This window comes from Hyla sarda, unplaced genomic scaffold (genome assembly GCF_029499605.1).
Source record: "Hyla sarda isolate aHylSar1 unplaced genomic scaffold, aHylSar1.hap1 scaffold_810, whole genome shotgun sequence".
Lineage (NCBI taxonomy): Eukaryota > Metazoa > Chordata > Amphibia > Anura > Hylidae > Hyla > Hyla sarda.
In genome coordinates, this window is record NW_026610837.1 from 119831 (window position 1) to 141974 (window position 22144).

Consider the following 22144-nt stretch of genomic DNA (forward strand, 5'->3'; position numbering starts at 1 on the left):
GGATGTCCTCCCAGACCTGGACTAAAGCATCCGCCAACTCCTGGACAGTCTATGGTGGATGGAGCAAGACGTCCCAGATGGGCTCAATCGGATTCAGGGGAACGGGCGGCCAGTCCATAGCATCAATACCTTCCTCTTGTAGGAGCTGCTGACACACTCCAGCCACATGAGGTCTAGCATTGTCTTGTGTTAGGAGGAACCCAACCGCACCAGCAAATGGTTTCACAATGGGTCTGAGGATCTCATCTCGGTACATAATGGCAGTCAGGCTACCTCTGGCAAGCACATGGAGGTCTGTGCGGCCCCCCAAAGAAATGCCACCACACACAATTACTGACCCGCTGCCAAACTGGTCATGCTTGAGGATGTTGCAGGCAGCAGAATGTTCTCCATGGCGTCTCCAGTCACGTGCTCAGTGTGAACCTGCTTTAATCTGTGAAGAGCACAGGGCACCAGTGGTGAATTTGCCAATCTTGGTGTTCTCTGGCAAATGCCAAACGTCCTGCACGGTGTTGGGCTGTAAGCACAACCCCCACCTGTGTATGTCGGGCCCTCATACCACCCTCATGGAGTCTTTTTCTGACCGTTTGAGTGGACACATGCACATTTGTGTCCTGCTGGAGGTCATTTTGCAGGGCTCTGGCAGTGCTCCTCCTGCTCCTCCTTGCACAAAGGCGGAGGTAGCGGTCCTGCTGCTGGGTTGTTGCCCTCCTCCACGTCTCCTGATGTACTGGCCTGTCTCCTGGTAGCGCCTCCATGCTCTGGACACTGCGCTGACAGACACAGCAAACCTTCTTGTCACATCTCGCATTGTTGTGCCATCCTGGATGAGCTGCACTAATCGTGCTGAAATACTCGGCTTATACTCGAGTATATACAGTGTAAGCCATTGACTGATGTCTTAAAATAGGCCCTGGGGAGGTGCAGGGCTAAAGAAATATGAAAATATTTTTTTTTTAATATAACCAAAATTGTTACAAGATAAATGAACATATTTGGTATGAACCATGAACATCAAAAATTCCACACCAAAATAGCTGATTTTTATTTATTTATTTATTTACTTATTTTTTGTCAGATAACATCCCAAAAATGGAATAAAATAATTAAAACGCCAGAATTACACTTAAGTGGCACTGTTAAAAACTACAACTCATGGCTCAAAAAATAAATCCGTAGGTGAAAAAATAAAGATATAAAAAAAGGTTAAAGGAGTCAAAACACAAAAATGAAAAAAAAAAAAATTCTGCGTTCTTAATACATTTTAGGATATAAAATAATGTTCGAAGACTCCTCCACCAGTTTAGTAGCTTCCACATAGGGTTCCTTGGGTAACTTTTCCTCAGTCCTGAACTTGATCTTGTAAGTTTTTGGGTGCATACTGTGCTAATATATGGCCATAATCATCCCCCATCTTAATCAGATTATCAGGATCTGATCCATCCTGTCGACAAACTTCCCAAAACTGTGGTGGTCCACTGAGGAGGCTGTCAGCTCCCCTCTGACAAGGTGGGTGCGGGATGCTTTTCCATCAATGGCCGCCAACATACAAATCTTTTGATCAGCTGTTGCCCCCTATGTGGCCAGGAGTGCGACGAGTTCAGCAGCCACAGAGACTATCCCCTCTGCACGCCCCATAACAAGTCCATCAATATCCAGATGGTCACCCTCCACCACTGCGCTGGATTACTCTCCTGCACCCCAGGTTGTCTGCCGACTACTATATCGGTATTCAGCCACCACTACACATGTTCACTGTATACAGCTGGGCTCCGAAGAGCCCCCAAACATCTTATTGGAAGTAGAAAACCTGTTGTAGAATTAAATTACAAGTAAAGGTGCCCGTAGAGCTTGAGAAACATTTGGCTGACTTCTGTCTCCCCCTCCTCCATACATGGACAGTCAGATTGGTTCCTCCTTTACGTGTTATAATAACTTTACGTGTTATGTTCCCGAATCACGTCCAAACCGCTAAAGATCTTAACATGAAACTTGGCCACATGTTACTTATATGTCAACAACAAACATAGGATTGGTGATTTAACCCTTACTCACCCCCATTTGACAGGGGCGGGGATTTTGTTTAAAGTCCCATGCAAATCAATGGTAAATATGTTCCCACATAACTTCCGTACAGCTGGAGATATTTCAATAATACCTAGTACACACATTACTTATGTCAAACAAAAATATGATAGTTAAATTAAATCTTACCTACACCATTACATAAAAGATTTTTTGTTTTTGTTTGCGAGTATATGGGACTTCCAGTACCTTATTCCACAAGCTCCGCTCTGCATCTCCTGGTGAAAGGGTGTGGCTTGCAAGCCAGACTGACACAATCTCACGGACAAGCCCACTGTTTAAGCCCCACCCCTTTTATACTCTTTGGTGCATCGTTCTGGCTTGCAAATCATGCCCAGTCCCACAAAGCCACGCCCGCTTCTATTTTCAGCTTACAATATCTTCATCACAAATCAGTCCCACCTGAGGAGGTCTGGATGTGGGGACGGCATAGGAGGATGGGATATTGGGTTGGCATAGGAGGATGGGATATTTGGTTGGCATAGGAGGATGGGATATTTGGTTGGCATAGGAGTACTAGATATGGGGTTGGAATATGGAGTCAAAAGCTTCTTCCTTATAAATTTTCCTCCCCAACAAGGATTAGGAAGAAAAAGCTGGGCAACGCCGGGTACTCAGCTAGTATATAATAAAATGCCATTTTCCTGTCTGTGCCCAATAACTCCAGTTTGTAGCCCATTCAGAGTGGAATCTGTGTGAATGAGCAGTCACAAGGATTCAATGACTAAATGGGTTAGATATAACTCCATAGTGTCATGTGCAAGGATTGGGGGTGTAGTGAGGAGGCGGCTGGCTGCTTGGTGATCATACCCTTTATGAAACCATTTAGAGAAGACGTTTCAGGGATGCAACAAGGCATCAAGTGTAGACAACATGCCCAAATGAAGAGACAGGTGACAGTGAATGCAGAAGCTGGGAACAGACTACAGCTGTAGAAACTGCTTTGTTTTGGGGGGCCTTACTAATTGATTGAGGACAACTGGATCTTTATAGGGGTGTATGTTAAGGACCAAGGGCATACCTGTACATCCTGGGTCCTTTCCCTTTCTATAATGCGGGGCCACGGTGTCATAGTGGGTTGTGCCTGGCCTCTAACAACGGCCGGGACCCGTGGATAATGGCGCGTGGCACTTATCGTGGTGCCACCTGCTATTAACACTTTTTTAAATGCAGCATTCAAAGTTGATCGCCGCGTCTAAAGTGAAACTACCCCCAGCTAGCTCAGGGGGCTGTTCGGGACGCCAAGATTTCACCCTGGCGGTCCCGAACAGCTTTAGGACACCTGGATGGTCCCCTTACCTGCCTCCTGGTGTCCGATCGCCGAATGACTGTTCAGTGCCTGAGATCCAGGCATGAGCAGTCAAGCGGCAGAATCATTGATCAATGGTTTCCTATGAGAAACCATTGATCAATGTAAAAGATCAGTGTGTGCAGTGTTATGGTCTCCTATGGGATAACAATGATCAGTGTGTGCAGTGTTATGGTCTCCTATGGGATAACAATGATCAGTGTGTGCAGTGTTATAGTCTCCTATGGGGGCTATAACATTGCAAAAAAAAAAAAAGTTCATTCCTTTTCCCATTAAAAAAAAAAGTGTAAATAAAAAGTGTGCGGAAATGTCTGAATTATAAAAATATATTGTTAATTAAACTGCACGGTTAATGGCGTATGCGCAAAAAAATTCCAAGGTCTAAAATAACGTATTTTTGGTTGCTTTTTATATCATGAAAAAATTAATAGTGATCCAAAAGTCTGATCAATACAAAAATGGTACCGCAAAAAACTTCAGATCATGGCGCAAAAAATTAGCCCTCATACCGCCCCATACACAGAAAAATAAAGTTATAGGGGTCAGAAGATGACAATTTTAAACGTATAAATTTTCCTGCATGTAGTTATGATTTTTTTTCCAGAAGTGCGACAAAATCCAACCTATATAATTCGGGGATCATTGTAATCTTATGGACCTACAGAATAAAGAGAAGGGGGCATTTTGTTCTGAAAAATGTACTTCGTAGAAACGGAAGCCCCCAAACATTACAAAATTGCGTTTTTCTTCAATTTTGTCGCACAATTATTTTTATTTTTATTCCCCGTTTTGTCGTAGATTTTCGGGTAAATTGATGTCATTACAAACTAGATTTGTTGGCACAAAAAAATGTCATAATATGGATCTTTAGGTGCAAGGTGTTTTTTTTATTTTTTTATTTTTATTTTTTTATATAAAGGTAAGAAAACCCCTGGTCCTTAAGGGGTTAAAGTGTGTATGTGTGCTAATTGAGGGATCAGGGTACAAAGAAGAGGGCAGGAAGTGCTCTCTCTTTCATCATCCTATAAGTAACATATCAGTCATTCACACACACAACCCGTACATTGTCCATCCCAAGACCTCTCCATGGCCAATCAGAACCGCTCGTTGACAATCCGCATACAATGTTGTTGGATTACTTTAATTGGAATCAGCTCTTGCCCTTTGACTTCTTGGGTTGGGGACCCTCTTTGTTGTCCCATAGTGTGTTAACAGCTGTTGATCCAAACTTCCTTGAGGTGCACCTTGGTGGGCTGGCAGGATGATCCCACCATTGCTAATGCGCGGTCCATTGTGTCCCACACCGCAGGGGCTGGTTTTATGGCTTTACGACAGATGAATGCAAATAACTTGTGGTATCAGGTTGTTGAATCAATCACCACTATCTTGCTGGCACCGTACAGCATTCCCTTCATATCCAATATATTTGAGTCCATCTTAAAAACCACCCTCAAATTTATAAAAAGAAACCACAAAGCGCTCCGTAGTGTAATAAAGTTGGGGTGAGAAAATTAGCACAAAAAAGATATGAAAATTGCTCACCCCGTAGGTTATGCTCCCAGTCAGGCACAACACTGATGTAGACTTGTGACACCTTCATGCAGCCGATCCCTCCACCATAGCTTGGTGTCCTATATAGCAATACTCCAACCACAACAGGGATTGCAATAGGTGAATGGCGGTGCTAGCCACAAGGGAACTCAGGCAGTAGCGAATAATAGATATAAAATGTATTGTAGAACAACGCGTTTCAACGCCAGAACCGGCGTCTGCCTCAGGTTTTTATATCTATTATTCACTGAACCCGCCGTTCACCTATTGCGCCTGTTGGAATCCCTGTTGTGGTTGGAGGTTGGAGTATTGCTACCATCAAATTTGTCAGTGTGGCCAATGTTGCCTTCCAACCACGGCTTTTATATATTCGTTGTCATAGTGAATTGATGTGGCCATAAGGCAGACAGGGGTGTGAAGCATCGGACTGGAGGAGTGCAGCACAAGATGGGATTTACCAAGGAAAACGCAGCAAGAACTTGTCTTGACCAGAGCCTGTATAGCAGAAGTTATAGGAGCCATGGCTCTTGGTGAACATGTGGACAGGTCTTCCTTCAGCACTCTTACAGGGTATGATGGCAACCGCTGTGGAAGATAGTCATCACAACTTTGTATCATGTCATGAAGTTCTCTGCACTTGTAGCCTCGGGGGAGATCTTGTATATAGACAGAAAGCGGTTCGTACAGAGTTACACAAATCAGGCAGGGGTAGGTACACTAACAGGGCAGGTAAGGAGCAGATGTATGAACAGCTTGTCGGAGCCATGTCATGGGACACGTCCTCAGTCTATCTACCTGCAAGTGGAATAAGCTTTATATCTGCGTTCCCCCAACCTGTGGCTCTCCACATCCCGTGTTATGTCCTGACAACCACAGGTTGGGGAACTTTGCATTACATTGGCCAAAACTATTTGCCTATGATGGGAGTTGTAGTTTGCCAAAAGCTATAGAATCCCAGGGATGACAGGTTTATTAGAGGTCGTGGAGCAGTTCGATCAGCTTATAGAAGAATGGAAACCGCGCAGAGCAACTTCATGGTAAAGCAAATGATATTCAGAACAGCATCAGCCTGATAGAGCGCAATGTCTACAAGCCTATTATATTAGGGTGGTCCCCACAGGTCCTCTCATGTTCATAGCTGATATTATAAGTCAGGAATCTTTGGTAATAGACTGAGGTTTAGCATTATTATGATATATCCAAAGAACATCCTCAATGCTGATATAATACAGTATAAAGTTACAGCATGGGCCTGCAGTCATGTTACCATACAAAATGTCTGTCTCCTTCATTGTTTGTATTGTCGCTTGTTATCTTATGTTGTGTTTACAGCCGGGGTGCCTGGAGAGGAGCCGAAGTGTAACATCTGCATGGGAAAGACGAAAGCCCAGCTGAATGACATCCTCATATGTGGAAAGTGCGGACTGGGTAGGTGCAGGTCTCATTACACAGTGATAAATCTGGGTGCAGGATAGGGACACGCTGACACTTGGCAACCAGGATAACACTTCTTAGAGACAGGGTAATGACACTGGGGGGGGGGGACGACAAGATGATGACACTCGTGGGGGTGGGGACGACAAGATGATGACACTCGTGGGGGTGGGGGGCAGCGGACAGGATAATGACACTTGGAGGGGACAGGATTATGACACGCGGGGGGGGGCAGGGTAATGATACTATAGGACAATGACATGCTGACACTTGGAGTACAGGATAATGCTGACTCTTGGAGGCCTTCCCCCGTTAAATGTTGGAGACCTTAGGAGAGGTAAGTCTGTATAAGGAGGGTCTGCCACGACTTGTCTTCCTATGGTAGAAGCCCAGCCATCTCTGTGACGGTCATGTGATATAGCGGTCTGCCCTGGTAGCATCTTACATCTGATCCTGACATGTTTGTGACAGCCGGTGGGCTCACATCATTTTTTTTTTTTTTTAAATCAAATAATTTTATTAAAGCTTTTTCCAATTTTAACAATTACCCATACATCATCAAAATCCCGACCCATACTCCCACCCACCACCCCAACAGTTCCACCCCCACCCTAGAAAAACAAACCCCAACCCGTTGTCCACCGGAGATCTGATCCCCAATCCGAGTCTGTAGGAGGTCTTGGTGGCACAAACAGAAACATACAGGAAAGATAGTACAGACATAGATCCGGACCCAGAACACAAGGCGCCACTCAAGCAGAACCATAACTCCCATTTCACTCCATCCTCACAACCATCTATGCAAAGGAAATACCCTAATAATGATTATCAGGTAGTCTCTCAAAAGCACTCATCCACGGTCCCCACACCGCCTGGAATTTACGATTAGCTTTCCTTTTCTCATATATACCCTTTTCCAAACGCACAGTTAAGTCCGCAATGGAGGGGGGACTAGCTCTAATCCAGTATTGGGCAATTAACTTTTTCTTGCCTGGTACAACACTCGTAACATCCCAATCTCAACACCAGAGGGTTCAGAATTGCACCCAATAAGGCCCAGAACACACACCCTAGAGGTTAAAGACAAGGTGATTCCATACACCCTATGAATTAGGAGTAGCACATCCCTCCAAAAAGACCAGGTGGGGACAGTCCCACATCATATGTATTAGATGAGCATTTAATTGACCGCACCTAGGGCACGTAGAATCAGATCTTAAACCAATTCTATGCAGGAGTGCTGTGTCTTGTATACCCTATGCAACAGATCTAACTGAGGCAATGGATTTGCCTCTGAGAGAGACAAATAAGGAGTCAAGGCCAGAACGGTAGACCAGTCATCATCAAACAAAGGACCCAAATCAGTTTCCCATTTACCTCGCACTAACAGAGGGAAGCCATCATGATAGGAGCCCAATAGCTCCCGGTGTAACCAGGAAATGACACCCGCCGACTCCCTCTTAGTAACCACCGACTCCAGAACTGCATTTGATCGGATCTCCAGCGAGCCCGACCTACCCTGCACCTCATACACATGTTGTATTTGCAAATATCTAAAAAAGGAGTGAGGTAGTCCGAACTCAGTCTGAAGGTCCCCAAACGATCTAACCACCCCCTCAGTACACAGTTGATTAAGAACATACAGCCCCTTCGACTCCCAAAACACAGCATCATGAAAGGTAAATTCCTGCAGCCCTGGGTTATGCCATAGAGGAGTAAATTTGGTGCAGCCCGCCAAGCCCTGAATACTTTTGGTCCGTCCCCATAATTTGCATAGTAATCTAGTGGTAGGAGAGTCATCCGGAGGCCTAGTAAGTGCTCCGATTTCTAGAATGTGCAATGGAACCTTCTCACTATATTTGGCCAAAAACGGCTTACCCACTCAACACCATCTTCACTAAATTAGTACGTGCGCTCTTATCAAGAAGAGGAATTAGATTACACTGCACATAGTCATGTACCGAGGGAGTCCCCTGGATCCCCAAATACTTAAATTGTGTAACAACCTGGATATTAGACTCAGTTATCCCACCATCATCAGTCCCCTCCCGTCCCCCAGAATCTCGAAGACATCCTATATAAGCCACCCCCTGCTGGGCCCTAGCTATGGAGGCAAGCAACTGGCCCATGCCCTCTCCACTCTCAAAGTAACGTTGTTTCACGAAGAATCGCTTATGGTCAGCAGCTTCCTCGAGAAATGGTTTATAAACTGATTGAGCTTGAACCCATGCACTTTGTAAGGCTTCAGTAGGGGTCTGAATATACGTACTTTCCGCCAAAACTACCGCTTGCCTCAATCGCTCTCCCCTCTCTCTGGTCATGGTCTTATGGATACGAATGTCCCTAATAAAGAGACTTCGCAGGAACGCTTTAAGGGAGTCCCATACCACAGAGGCCGAAGCCGATCCAGCATTTAAAGAAATGAATTCTCGCAGCTCAGCAGTCACTATTTCTGAAGTAGATAGTAATTGTAGCCAGAACGGGTTCAACCTCCATGGCAAGCGAACCTGAATCTTAAGACGAATAGGAGAGTGGTCTGACAAACCCCTAGCCATGTACTTCACCTCGCGTACCATACTTTCCCTATCTGAGTCCCCGATAGCCAGATCAATTTTAGAGAGCGTCCTATGAGAAGCAGAAAAACAGGAGTATGGTCTCCCAGATGGATTGCGATGGCGCCACAGATCTACCAAACCCACCTCCCCCAAGATCCGTGTCAGGCCCGTAGGCCTGAATGGTGGAGAAGCCTGCACCCCCCAAGAATTTATCTAAAGAAGCATCCAGAAATTCATTGAAAGCGACCTTCAGGGTCAATTGAGGTAGTTAACTCTTTAAAAGGACTCGCTCTATAAATCAGAATACTTACTCCTCTAGCATGAGTGGAGAAAGTAGAGTGGAATGAGTGCCCCACCCACGCCCTCTTCAACAGAGGTGGTCTCATCAGTTGGGCTCACATCATTGGCACAGATGAGGACTATGTTCTGTGCCTCCATGTTTGCTGAGTCACCCCGTATCCAGACCTCCATGGGTTGACACATTTCATTCCATTTGGTGATTTTGTTATCACATTCAACTATGTAAAGAGGAAAGGATTTCATACTATTAGTTCATTCAGATCAGGATGTGTTATCTTAGTGATCACTTTATTTATGGAGCAGTGTATTTCATGGACGGTCTAGGATATTCAGAACCACCCGATCCTCCTTGGTGAGAGAGGGAAGGTTGTCAGATGTCAGCCAATCCAGGGAGGGAGACCCTGAGACGGGTGAATCCGTATATAGCCCCTTGCTGCAAAAGGCCATTAATAAATGGCGCTGCGGCACGGGAGGGTTATGAAGCGAGCTCAGGAGCCAGGACCTGTACCTGTGCACTCTCTCCACCTTGCATGGGCGAGGGAGACCGAGGGCTTTGGGGAGTAACACCTCACATACATGGAGAAGATTTCTAGACTGTACCGAGTCAGGTAAGCCCACGATCCTCGGGTTGTTTCGTAGGAACCTGTTTTCCAGGTCGTTGACCTTGTCCCAGAGTCTGTGGCATTCAGCCTCTAGGGAGAGGACTTTAGTTAGCGGCATATGCTTTCTCTTCTGCTGCACCAGCCTTGGTTTCCACCTCAGACAAGCGGGCCCCATGTTGAGAGGCCGTCTGCTGGAGCTGCTGCAGGGTCTCCTGAATAGTAGTGACTACCGCCTCCGGCACCTCAGAAGCCAGGCGGGAGTAGTCAATACCCCACAACCGAATCCTAGTCTGACGGAGCAGGAGAGGAAGCCCTGCTGGAGGCTGGGGACTCTGCCATGTTGGACCTTTTGTGGGATGAATAACGGCCAGTGCTGGATTTTTGGCCCATATGTAGCAGGTACCGGTCCATATGGGTTCTACCCCGACAATTGAACGAAGTGGGGGCCAGTGGACTGGAGAATGCAGGTAAATTCGTCCGGAGTTGGCGGTAAGGCAGGGAGCTCGTCCTCCATGCGTCTTTACAGCATGGCGCCCGAATCGGAAGTCTTGAAGCTATTTTTAATGTATCAATTACAGAACATTTCTCATATGAGGATAGAACTTTATTTGCAGCAGACTGGAAAGCGGCACTTTTATCTACAGATACAATGGCGGAGATTTATCAAAACTTGTCCGGAGGAAAAGTTGCTGAGTTGTCCATAGCAACCAATCAGATCGCTTTGTTAAAGATTCACAGGCCTTTTCAAAAATATAAAAGAAGCGATCTGATTGGTTATTATGGGCAACTCAGCAACTTTTCCTCTGGACAGGATTTGCTAAATCTTCCCCGATGGGCCTTGTTGTTGGATAGAAAGTAACTATCGGAGCAATATACTAAGCAATGTATGCCACTTATTTGACACATTTGCACCATAATTTTGGAATTTTTCACCTCTCTCATCTCTTTAGTAATGAAACAACTGGGTGGGGTTTAGTGGAAGGGGGTGTGGTTATAAATTGGCAAAATTATAACAATAAATGATAGAAGTCTAAACTATGGCTGTTATTGAATAAAGTTTGTAGCTTAGAGATGCAGCGAGGGTAGTTTGAGGTCTGCACCTCCTAATACATTTAGTGCATTTTATTCTTGGATTGAAGCAAATCTTGGACAGGTGTTGTTGTAGTAATTCGGGCTCAATGGGGTCGGCCAGGATAGCGAATTCCCCATAGTTAAAGAAGCACAAACATATTGTGCTCAAACAACGCGGTTCTCCCACCAGCATCAGGAAGAATCCCCCTTGCTAGTGTAAGTTATGTTTACTTATACCTAACAAAAGGGAGGGTTTACAAAGCCACTCCCACATGCAGTACATAGCCACGCCCATTCATACAGTCCGCATTAGGTTACAAGGTCATCATTCAGCCTACAGAAGATATGACCCCTCCATGTGCCATCAGTAACCACCACATCTGCATCTATGGTGACCAGTATACAACACATGAGTCTACACCATATCGCATAATATGAAGGCAATGTGACAACTTAAAGGGGTATTCCAGGAATTTATTTTATTTGACTATGCTACAGGGGCTGTAAAGTTAGCCTGTCTGCTTCAATGGGTGGAGGGATCGCTTGGTGGGAGAGAGATCAATCTGCAACTAATGCAACAGCTGGAGGCACCCTGATTGAAAACTACACTGATTTGAATGGATGCAGCTCATTTATGTTTCAATGGGTGGGGTGGCTGATGTGGGGGAGGAAGATGGAATTGTGGGATTTGTAGTCAAAAAAAGAAAAGTCAAACAGGAAATACCAGTTCACAAACAGCTAGCCACAGTGTAATGGTAAGCTCACAACATAGCCATTTATCCCCAAGACAAGCGCAGATCCTTCCTAAGCATGTCCATTACTGTCTGCCAGGTACGTACTAAAATCACCTTCTGGTGGAGAACCCCTTTAATATTTCCATGACAGTAGGTTTGCACCCACAACCCCCCCCAAAAAAAAGAAGCACTGCCCCACCATGTTTGTGTCAGCTGATCAGCTTTTCTTCTTGGCTCTGGTTTTGTCCATGTTCATTGTATCTCCAGCAATTTACCGCTGTGTTTTCTCCTCTTCAGGTTATCATCAGAATTGTCACATACCAGCGGTGGAAAGCGGAGAAAATGGGATTCTGGAGCCCTGGTTCTGCAGACGCTGTATCTTTGTCCTCGCTGTCAGGGTAGGAGCACGCGGTTATTGGGGGGGACCAACCACTTGCTTTACTTTAAATGTCTTTCTAGGTATGGACTCCTATATCCACCACTCCACTTCTGAGGACTCTAGGAAAGCTGGGTGACAACCTCTGTGGAAGCTTTAAGGGTTATTTTTTTTTTTTTTTTTGTCCCCCAATGTGTTATTTGCACCCAGAGTCATTAAGGGGGAACTCTCTGGCCCTAATCTCTATACAGCCTTGTCTTCTCTGATCTATTATTCACTGGTATGCAGGCCCGAGACCAGGCTCTCCTCACTGCTCAAATATGTGGTGGTCAAGAAGGCTTTGTGGCAGGAAGGTGATGGTCTCGCTGCTGTTTGTTGGATTTATGTTGGTTTGTGTGCCGGGCTCTGTCCCGGATAAGTAAAATCATCGGTGATTCACGAGTGCAGTGTCTTGTCTACGGGAGGCAATGTGACATCATGGGGCAGATCACACCCTGCTGCCTTCCTCTCCACTGATCTGGAAGCCTCAGTGTACAGTAGTAAGTGTAATAGCTGTGCCAGGGCGTGTGCTGGAAACCATGAAAATTCATTCGTTTACAACGCTTCGGTCAACATTACTCCATGTTGTAAAATATTTGACCGCTCAGATGTGAGCGGCAACATGACATCCAGCCAACAAAAACTGACTCCGGTCTGTGGAGGGAGATGCAGCAACAGAAGTGACCACTTGGGAGCAGCACAGAGCCCTTAGGGTGTTGGGTAGGAAATTGCACATTTGGGTAGAACCCTCCCTTTTGAGGTGCTACACCTTCACTTTTTTTTTTTTTTTTAGCTGCAGCTCGGATTTAACTATTGAGCAGTAATGAAGGGTGAGATTTTGTTGCAATGTATCAGTGATGGTACAATATATAAGGACAGAAAAGACCTTTGTGTTGCTGCTGTGTTCAGCGGTAGGAAACCCACAGCGGACAAACTTTTAATAGTGTGTCACATCAGAGCTGTGTTCCCCAACCTGTGGCTCTACCAGTTGCACAACTACAATTCCCAGCATGCCTTCATGCCAAACCTTAGGTTGTAGAACAGTGGTTTCCACTTTTGTTTTGTACTCACTGGCAGCCCATTTCAAAAATGTGTACCCCCCATATTAGGGCCATAAGTATAGGGGATAAGTTAATTTACCATGTATTTCTCCTTTTTAAGATTTCTTACGGCCAAGACTTTTCTCCACTGAGCCTACCAGACAAACATTTTAGGCTCCTTTCCCCAGCAAAATTATCACCTCTTTACATACTCCCTATATGTATTTCCCCCCACAGTAATAGTGCCCCCATAATGCCCCGCTTCAGTGTTCTATTGCTCCTCTGGTCTGAAGACCGTATACTATGGCCAATACCAGTAGGTCCCTGAATCTGAGGAGCAGTTGAGCACCAAAGCTGATGCTGTAGTCACCGTCCACAGCAGCCGGGGGTCCGCACCACTCCTGCTCCACTCCTCGAGGCAGCGACATTGGCCAGTACCAGCAGCCACTTCACTTCTCTTAAAGTGGGCTAAGACCACTTTTGAAGCAGTGACCAGTGGATGCAGCCACCATTGCATGTGTTGTTGTTTTTTTACCCCCCCCCCCCCCCCCCTAGTTGTGCACCCTCAGGAGAACTGCTAAGTACCCCTGGGGGTATACATGTACCCCAGGTTGGCTTGAAGAGAATGCCTCTGTTTGTTTTTGTACCAATGCTGAAAAGAAGTAAAAATTTTGTCACAACCACAGTGAAATCTGCAGGACTGGTCTGGTGTGCTGAATATTCATTAATGTTGTCAAAGGAGAACATGTCAAATCCTTAAATGGGCACTGTCAGATGCAATAACGTTTGATATGTTATAAAGCATTCAAAAACAATGTTTTGCAATTGCTTTCATCAGAAATGTTTCAGTATTTCATACTGAGAAAGATACATCATGGACACCATGAGTGATTGACAGGGCTGCAGGCAGGTCTAGGGCCCTCTGTGAGCCATAGCAGAGTTAGGAAGGGGGAGGAGTCATCACAGTGAGGAGAAGAGATGGACACGCCTCCTGCCTCTGCATGGACAGAAACCTCACTGAGCAATGATGTGAGTAAAGATAATTCTGAGAGAAATATAGGTTGCAGACACACAAAAAAAATTGCTCAGTAACTCATTTTGATGATGTACATCTAATTTTTGTTTTTTGGGGGGGGATCTGCCAGGTATGTGGCTACAAAATGTCCAGATGCTTTATTTTCTGAGGAATCCTCTCCTGCTGTGTATCTTGATACATTTTCTGTATTCGTACAAAAGGCACCTCCAATATTGATAAGCACCCATGTGACTGTGGTCTCGGGAATTGCACAGGTATTCATACTGGCGGACTGAAGATTTTGATTTGTGGCCAGAATTGGACTTTTTTTTTTCTTCCTGTTTTGCAGAAAGGAGGCGCCTTAAAGAAAGGTCCAATTGCAAAGACTCTGCAGGCGGTGAAGATGTTCCTGACGTACTGCCCTGAGGACCTAGACTGGGACTCTGCTCACAGAACTAACCAGCAGCAATGTTACTGTTACTGCGGGGGCCCCGGAGAGTAAGATCACCGCACACTCCATCATCTGTTTCCCTCTTTTGAGATTCACACCTTCAGACTCTTTGCCCATTTCTTGAGCACTTCATTGAGGCACACAGGACCATAGGTATATGCTGCTTGCCGCTAGGAGGCTGACAATAGGCAAAAACAAAAGGTCTGCTCTGAGCAACTCTGTTTTAGCTTAGTGTCAGCAGGAGGCAGACACAGGTGTGGTGTTCTCCAGACCTGGTCTTATTTCAACATTTTTTTTTTTTAATTTTTATTTTTTTTCCTAGATTCAGTCTAGAGTTAAGTTTTTCTTTCCTTTATTTTCTCAAGCGTGGGGCGACTGGAGCATGATGCTGCCTGATCACCCACCTGCGAGCTAGGGGCACGGTGCATTACTGGATGGGCCATTAACCCCTCCTCATCAGCGACCAGCGCTTCGTGGTGACCTAGGGTCCTGGTCCCCCACTTGCTCCTGTTTGCTTAAGGCAGGTGCCCTGGCTGATTGAATACTTTGTTGGTGAGTATGCTCCCTGGGGTGAGTATGCCCTAAACCCCCCCCCCCCTCCCTCCCTCCTGGGCCAGAGTTCCCCCTTTCCCTGAACAGGGGGACCTGGTAATCCCTGAGACACACAGCCTCTCTACTTAGGAAAGCTCTTACAGGGGCCTCTTCTACCTGAGGGGTTAATGGCTTCTGTCCCATTAGGGGTTAATGACTTCTGGCCTATTAGAGGTTAATAGATTCTGACTCCCTTTCCCCTGTGCTGCACGGCAGTCTTCTTCTTCCGGGCCACGAGCGGTGAGCCGCGGCAGGGCATGAGGAGGTCCTGGCCGTTGTGGCTTCTCTGCCGGCGGCGCTTCTGTCTTGCGCTGCACTGTTATGCGCAGGCCCCTACTGGCGCTGCGGCGCGCATACCGCTTCTGCAATGCGTGGCACGGCTTGCTTTTTTGCTGCGCAGCCAGCTTCTTGCGCTACGCAGACAAGGGACGTTTTTTTTATTTTTCTCTGCCTGTGCCGTGGACGGCTCTTTAATTGAGCCCGCTGCTTGGGCCGAACTATAGCTCTGCCCCACTTTTCTTAGGTGCCTATCTCACACTGGGGATCACAGGACTCCTCATCCTCTGCCCCCGGCCTCTCTCTTCTCAGCGTGCGCTCCGGGTGCAGGCTGTAGCCTGTCATATGGAAGCGTGCGCTGCAGTGGGCTGCTTCTCTCCTCAATCTCCCTGCCCCACCAATGAGGCTTTAGTGCACACGCTGTGGGGGTCAGGGCTCTGACCACTCAGATTCGCACGCTGCAGGGTTCAGTCAGCCCCTCTCCTTCTCCTGAACCAACGTTGCCCTGGCTGGATACGCGGTCCCTGCGGCTATCTGCTCCACTGGTCACAGGATCCTGGGTGAGATCTCTCCCTGTCTGTCTGACTTACTAGTGCTGCTTATGTCCGACCCCCCACGTAGAACTTAGAGAAATTCGCCTTTGAGGAGGCAGGTTCAGCTTTGGCACCAGCTTTTGCCTCTACTTGGGTGTTCAAGGACCTTTCAATTTGGGGCGGTCAATTGCGTAAGGGGATTTTAGTGGGTGCATCCCCCAGAGATTTGGCTAATCTAGCCCAGCAAATCGCCTCTGCTCGGCCTCCTTGGAGTCAGCTCGCTGCGCTGCCTTTACCTTGGGCAATCTAGTGGCTCTTCGGTGCTCCACGTGGCTTAAGGCTTGGAATGCTGATGCAGCCTCTAAGCTTTCCCTTACTGAGCTTCCCTTTCTGGGGTTTCGTCTCTTTGGCAAGCGCCTAGATGAGATAATCTCTGAGGCTACCGGGGGCAAGAGTTCCCTCTTGTCTCAAAATTGTCCGTGCCGCTCGGACTCGCGGTGGAAGGTTTCTTCCTTTCGCTCCTCATTTCTCGGGTCCCTCAGACAAATTGGCAACCTCGAAGGATAGGATAGGAGGGCGCCTTCCTTCCAAGTCTCCAACCGCCCCTCTTCCAAGTCCGGGACTCGCAAGCCTCCCACTGCTTGAGGGTGCGCCCCCATCCGAGTCTTCCCCTTCGATGGGCGCTCGCCTGTCCCTCTTTCGGGACGTTTGGCTAACGCACGTTCAGGATGCTGTGTTCTGTCAGGTAGTGTTTCATGGCTATCGAATCAAATTCTCTTCTATTCCCCGAGATCTTTTTTTTCATGTCCCTTCCCCCTCGGTCTTCCACTCTTGCAGCAGCTTTTCAGGTGGCCCTTCACACTCTTGTCCCATTGTAAAATTTTTTTGGGGGTTCTACACCAATCTTTTCGTAGTTCCCAAGAAGGGCGGCACTGTCTTTCCCATTCTCGACTTGAAGCTTCTAAACCTTCATGTACTGCTGCAACATTTCTGGATGGAATCCCTGCAGTCAGTTGTCTCCTCCATGGATCTGGCAGAGTTCCTCTCTTCTGTGGACATACGGGATGCCTACTTACACATTCCTGTCTTCCAGGCCCACCAGCATTTTCTCGGGTTTGTGGTTCCTGCTTGTCATTTTCAGTTTGTCGTATTGCCCTTTGGGCTGGCGGCAGTGGTGGCTCTCCTCCACTCTCTGGGTTTCTCTGTCCTCCAATATCTGGACGACCTACTCCTCAAGGTGTCCTCCCTGGAACAGAATCGGGTCAGTCTCAACATCACTCTGCAGACTCTCTACAGTTTCGGTTGGATCATCAACCACGAGAAATCCAACCTGTCTCCGTCCCAATCTCTGACTTTTCTCGGAATCTGTCTCGACACTGCGGCAGCTTGACTCGCTCTTCCAGAGGACAAGCTCCGGGAGCTGTTGTCGGGGATTTGCATACTTCAGCGGCCGGGCCTGATTCCTGTCCGTACCTGCATGTCTGTTCTTGGCAGGATGGTGGCTTCCATGGAGGCAGTTCCCATTGCCCAGTTTCGGTACAGTCCTCTCCAGTGGGCCATCCTCTCTGTGGGACAAATCCCCCTTATCTCTCCACCGCAGGCCCTGGCTTCCGCTCAGTTTGCAGTTCCCTCCTTTGGTGGCTTGGGTCTCCTCTCCGCCGGGCGGGCCGCTCCTTCCTGCCTCTCCATTGGCTTGTTCTGACCACGGATGCGAGTCATCTCGGCTGGGGGGTGTCTTTCGGGACAAACCTGTCCAGAGCCGTTGTATCCCGTCAGAATCCGGCCTACCCATCAATGTTCTGGAGCTCCGGGCGATCTTCCTGTGCCTTCACTGGAGTTGCCAGCTGCAGGGTCTTTTGGTACAGGTACAGACTGACAACGCCACAGCCGTGGTATACATCAATCACCAGGGCGGCACTCGCAGCTCGGCAGCCATGTGGGAAGTGTCGAACATCCTCTCTTGGGCGGAACTTCACGTTCCAGCTAGATTGGCGGTTCACATTCCTGAGATCGACAATTGGGAAGCGGACTTTCTAAGGCTGGGTTTTCATCACGTTTTCTCCCATACGGGAGCACATACGGCAGGGGGGAACTAAAACCGAGCGCACCTGTATGCTTTCGTATGCGCTCCCATATGTAATTAATTTCAATGAGCCGACCGGAGTGAAAGGTTCGGTCCGGTCGTCTCGGCTCATTTTTACCCCATATGCGCTTTTTCCCCGGACCTAAAACTGTGGTCAACTCCGGTTGTAAAAGCTCATACGGTGCAAAAATGAGCTGACCGGACCTAACGTTTCACTCCGGCCGGGTCATTGAAATGAATTACATATGGGAGCGGAAGGTTTTAGCTCCCCCTCCGTATGCGCTTCCGTATGGGAGAAAACGTGATGTGAACCAGCCCACCGCTGACTCCGCCGAGTGGTCCCTTCACCCAGAGGTCTTTGATCAGATCTGTCAATGCTGGGGAACTCAGGACGTGAATCTATTTTCATCCCAAAGTTGTGACTTCCTTTCCCTTGAGCGAGGAGATCGTGTTGCCTACTTTCCTGCCCGTCTCCTTCTCATCTGCGGGGAACACCGGCTTCACAAGCTGGACTTGGTTCCGACCTACTTGTCAGTCACTTCATCCTTCCGAAGGTGTGACTCTGTTTGTTCTTCCTGATGGGAGATGCAAGGTGCTCCCAGCTTCCAAGGCCACTATCTCCCACTGGATATGCTCTGCCATTTTTGGAGGCGTATTGTTGCAAGGGTCAAGTGCCGACCTTTTCAAGTGACGGTTCACTCCACCCGTGCGGTGGGGGCTTCCTGGGTGGTTAGCCACGGGGCTTCGGCTCTGCAGGTTTGCAAGGTGGTAACTTGGTAGTCTCTGTATACCTTTGCCAAATTTTACCGCGTTCACGCTTTTGCGTCCTCCGATGTGGGCCTGGGCCGCAAGGTCTTGCAGCCGTCCACCTGAGTTTGTTTTTGTTTTGTTTTTTTCTGGCTGGAATGCTTTTTTTTACATTTATTTTTTAGGTCCGTTTGTGGTCAGTTCCTTCTTTTGTCTGGGTTTTTGTTTGGACTGTTCCTTTCTTGGTCGGTTCTCCTTCTGCTTTCGGACTAAACTGAGTTGCTCAGAGCCAGGAGGTGGGTATATTCTGCTGAGAGGAGCAGAGTTTTTTTTTTTTTTTTTTTTTTTTTGTTTTTTTTTTGTCTAGTGTCAGACTCCTAGCGGCAAGCAGCATATACCCATGGTCCTGTGTCCCCCAATAGAAGCTCCGAGAGAGATTTTACGGGAAGTAAAAATAAAAAAACCTTTTTCTCTCATCTGGCCGTCATCTATGGACCTTCTGGTTCAGCTCAAACATTTCTTTTCATTTTTCTCCCTCATTTCTTATGCACAGAAACATGTACACTCATGGGTGATTTAATATTGACACCCCAACTCCTCATCTGCCTCTCGACCGCTATCTTTATCCTCCTCCTTTCACAGCTTACTGACCACATACAAAGATGGGAATAGGTTGGATACATTAGATCTTCTCTAGACTTTGCTGTCTCTAATTCCACGATCTCTGACCACAACCTCCTCTCCTTCTATATCAGAAACACTCCTCCTCCTCCTCCTCCGGACACTCCAACCTCATACACTTACAGAAACCTGCCCCACTCTAGCAGCTAAACATTACCACGACACCCTCAAGACCATCCTGGACAAAGCAGCACCCCCCAAAATACGAACCTCTCGACACAGCAGCAACCCTGGCACACGCTAAGAACCTGCTTTTTTCTGTGGTTTTCTTGGCGTACTGAATGTCTGTGGAAGAAACTAAGACTTCATTAGACTATCTACACTATAAATTCATGCTGAAAACCTATTACTCTGCTCTTCACCTCACCAAAAAACCTAGATTACCACCTCCTCTCCTTTTTTGTTTATTTTTTTTTAAAGCTTTTTAACCTCTCCTCGTTTAACACTCCCCTAAGGCCTAAAGTGCAGATGCTTTTTGGCAGATCACTGATAACACTGATCAGTGTGTTTTATGAAAAGATTGTGATACATAGTGGGGCCAAAAAAAATAAGTAAAAAGTGAAAAAGCCCCTCCTCCAATAAAAAATGTAATTCCCTCTTTTTACCATTTACAAAAATTTTTTTTTTTAAGTCAAATAAACATGTGGTATTGCTGTGTGCAGAAATGTTGGAACTATTAAAACATCACATTAATGATACTGTATGGTGAACGGTGGAAACGTCAAAAAATAAAAACAAAGTCCAGAACTGCTGATTTGTCTGTCACATCCCAGCAATAAAAACTACAGATCTCTTGCAAGCGCTGCCGCCTTTTAATATCCCAGACACTGCTGCTCTGTATACTTGGTACCTGAAAGATTATATTTCAGCTCATCCCATTCACTTTAATGGATTGGACCCCCAATGATTGGATGTTAGTAGCCTATCCTAAGGGTAGACCAGGAACATAACAGTCCTTGAAAACCCCTTTTAAGGCTCGGTTTCCACACACAGGTTTTTTCTGGCATTTTTTGGAGATCTGCCAATGCAGTATTTGAGCCAAAGCCAGAAGTGGATCCATAAGAAAGAAGTGTACATTCTACCTTTTTATATTTCCCGTTCCTTTTGAATCCACTTCTGGCTTTGGCTCAATAACTGCATTGGTAGATCTCCAAAAGATGCCAGAAAAGCCTGTGTGGAAACCTAGCCTTAAAGGTTGTCCAGGGAGCTGCGACATATTACCTTTCCTCGCTCCCCAGTGCTCCCTTCCCTCGTCTTGCCGACACTGTCACCTGTGACCATTACTAAATAAATGTGGGTGGCAGGGAAGGGGTGCACTGACAGCACCATAGGTCTTTCTGCCTCGCCCTCCCGCCTTTCCAAGGGACCTGCAATCTGCCACCTGCAGCTTTGTCATTCAGGAGTCTAGGAAAGCTTGGTTATAGTGAAAGAAGACTCCAGGTTTTCTATTTGTGACCAGAGATGCCCTCATCACACTGTACAAATGTATTTTTCCATGGAAATGTTTCAATTTATGTAATGTGTTCTGTAGAGGATACAGTTTGTACAGATACAAGGAGAACTGCACCCAAAATTAACTCCCCCCCCCCCCCCCCCCCCCCAATCCACAGGATAGAGGATAAGTAGCTGATCGCAATCTCCTGAACGGGACCCGCCGCTCCGTGAGGATCGCATGCTGCAGAAGGCATGGACTCCAATCGCTGAAGAGACCAGAGTACTGCACTAGGGCATCATCGCCACTCTCCTAGAAATGAATGGAGCGTTTGCGGTCTACCAATAGACTACACGCGCTCCTCACTGAGAAAGCTGGGGTTCGTTCAGGAGATCAATGGGGGGTCCCTGGCTGGAGTTCTCCTTTACTAAGTAGCTGGACATTACAATCTATAACATGGTTACAATGTATCACCTTGTAAAAGCTGATAAGCGATTTGCCATTGAGCGCTTTGTCTTCTTGTCTCAGGTGGTATCTGAAGATGATCCAGTGTTTCCGCTGTCGGCAGTGGTTCCACGAGGCTTGTATCCAGTGCCTGAATGACCCCATGCTGTTTGGAGACAGGTAGTCTGTATCTTCCCTCCCCCAATCCTCCTGCCTTGTGGGAAATGTCGCATTTATTTATGGAGACTCTGGCCTGTTAGCACTTGGCCCCAACAAGCTGTCAGCAGGCAGTAAATGGCGCAGCACGGACAGCCTATCACCTGCGCTGCACTCCTCTTGTGGGGGTCCTGACAGGCAGACGGTGTGGAGGAGGGCCATTCTCTAGCGGTGTATGTATGTTAGCGCCTCACAATGAACACTGATCACTTCTAGGTCCCATATTATTATAGTCATGAGGTGGAGGGTACGGTGATGCATCAAATGTTGTAGGTTTAAAGAGTTTTACCTCCACAGGGTAGGGGACTTATCACTGGGGGTCTGACTGTTAGGACCCCCAAGATCTGGAATGAGATTGGAGTGGCAGAGCGCAGATTTAAGTAACTCTCCGTATATTGTCTATGGGAACACAGAGCGCTGTGGGCAGTCAGTGGAGTGTCAGTCTTCACACTACTACTACCCCGAGTCCTGTTCTCAAGTAGTCAGACCCTGTGTGAGTGTCCTCTGTATAGGGGGGGGGGGGGCAAAGCTTTCACACGTGGGGGGAGATTTATCAAAACCTGTGTAGAGAAGTGGAGC

At 47.1% G+C, this 22144-nt stretch overlaps 1 protein-coding gene across 7 annotated transcripts in view; it reads left to right on the forward strand.

The window, feature by feature from the left end:
* The window catches only part of PHF19 (PHD finger protein 19), a gene marked incomplete at its 3' end in the record, with an annotated part of 45881 nt that overhangs the window by 10852 nt on the left and 12885 nt on the right, over positions 1-22144 (forward strand). For all 7 annotated transcript variants that reach the window (XM_056554626.1, XM_056554627.1, XM_056554632.1 and 4 more), the window contains 4 exon segments: positions 6278-6373; positions 11939-12039; positions 14461-14609; positions 21434-21529. In XM_056554626.1, coding sequence (XP_056410601.1) covers positions 6278-6373; positions 11939-12039; positions 14461-14609; positions 21434-21529 — 442 coding nt within the window.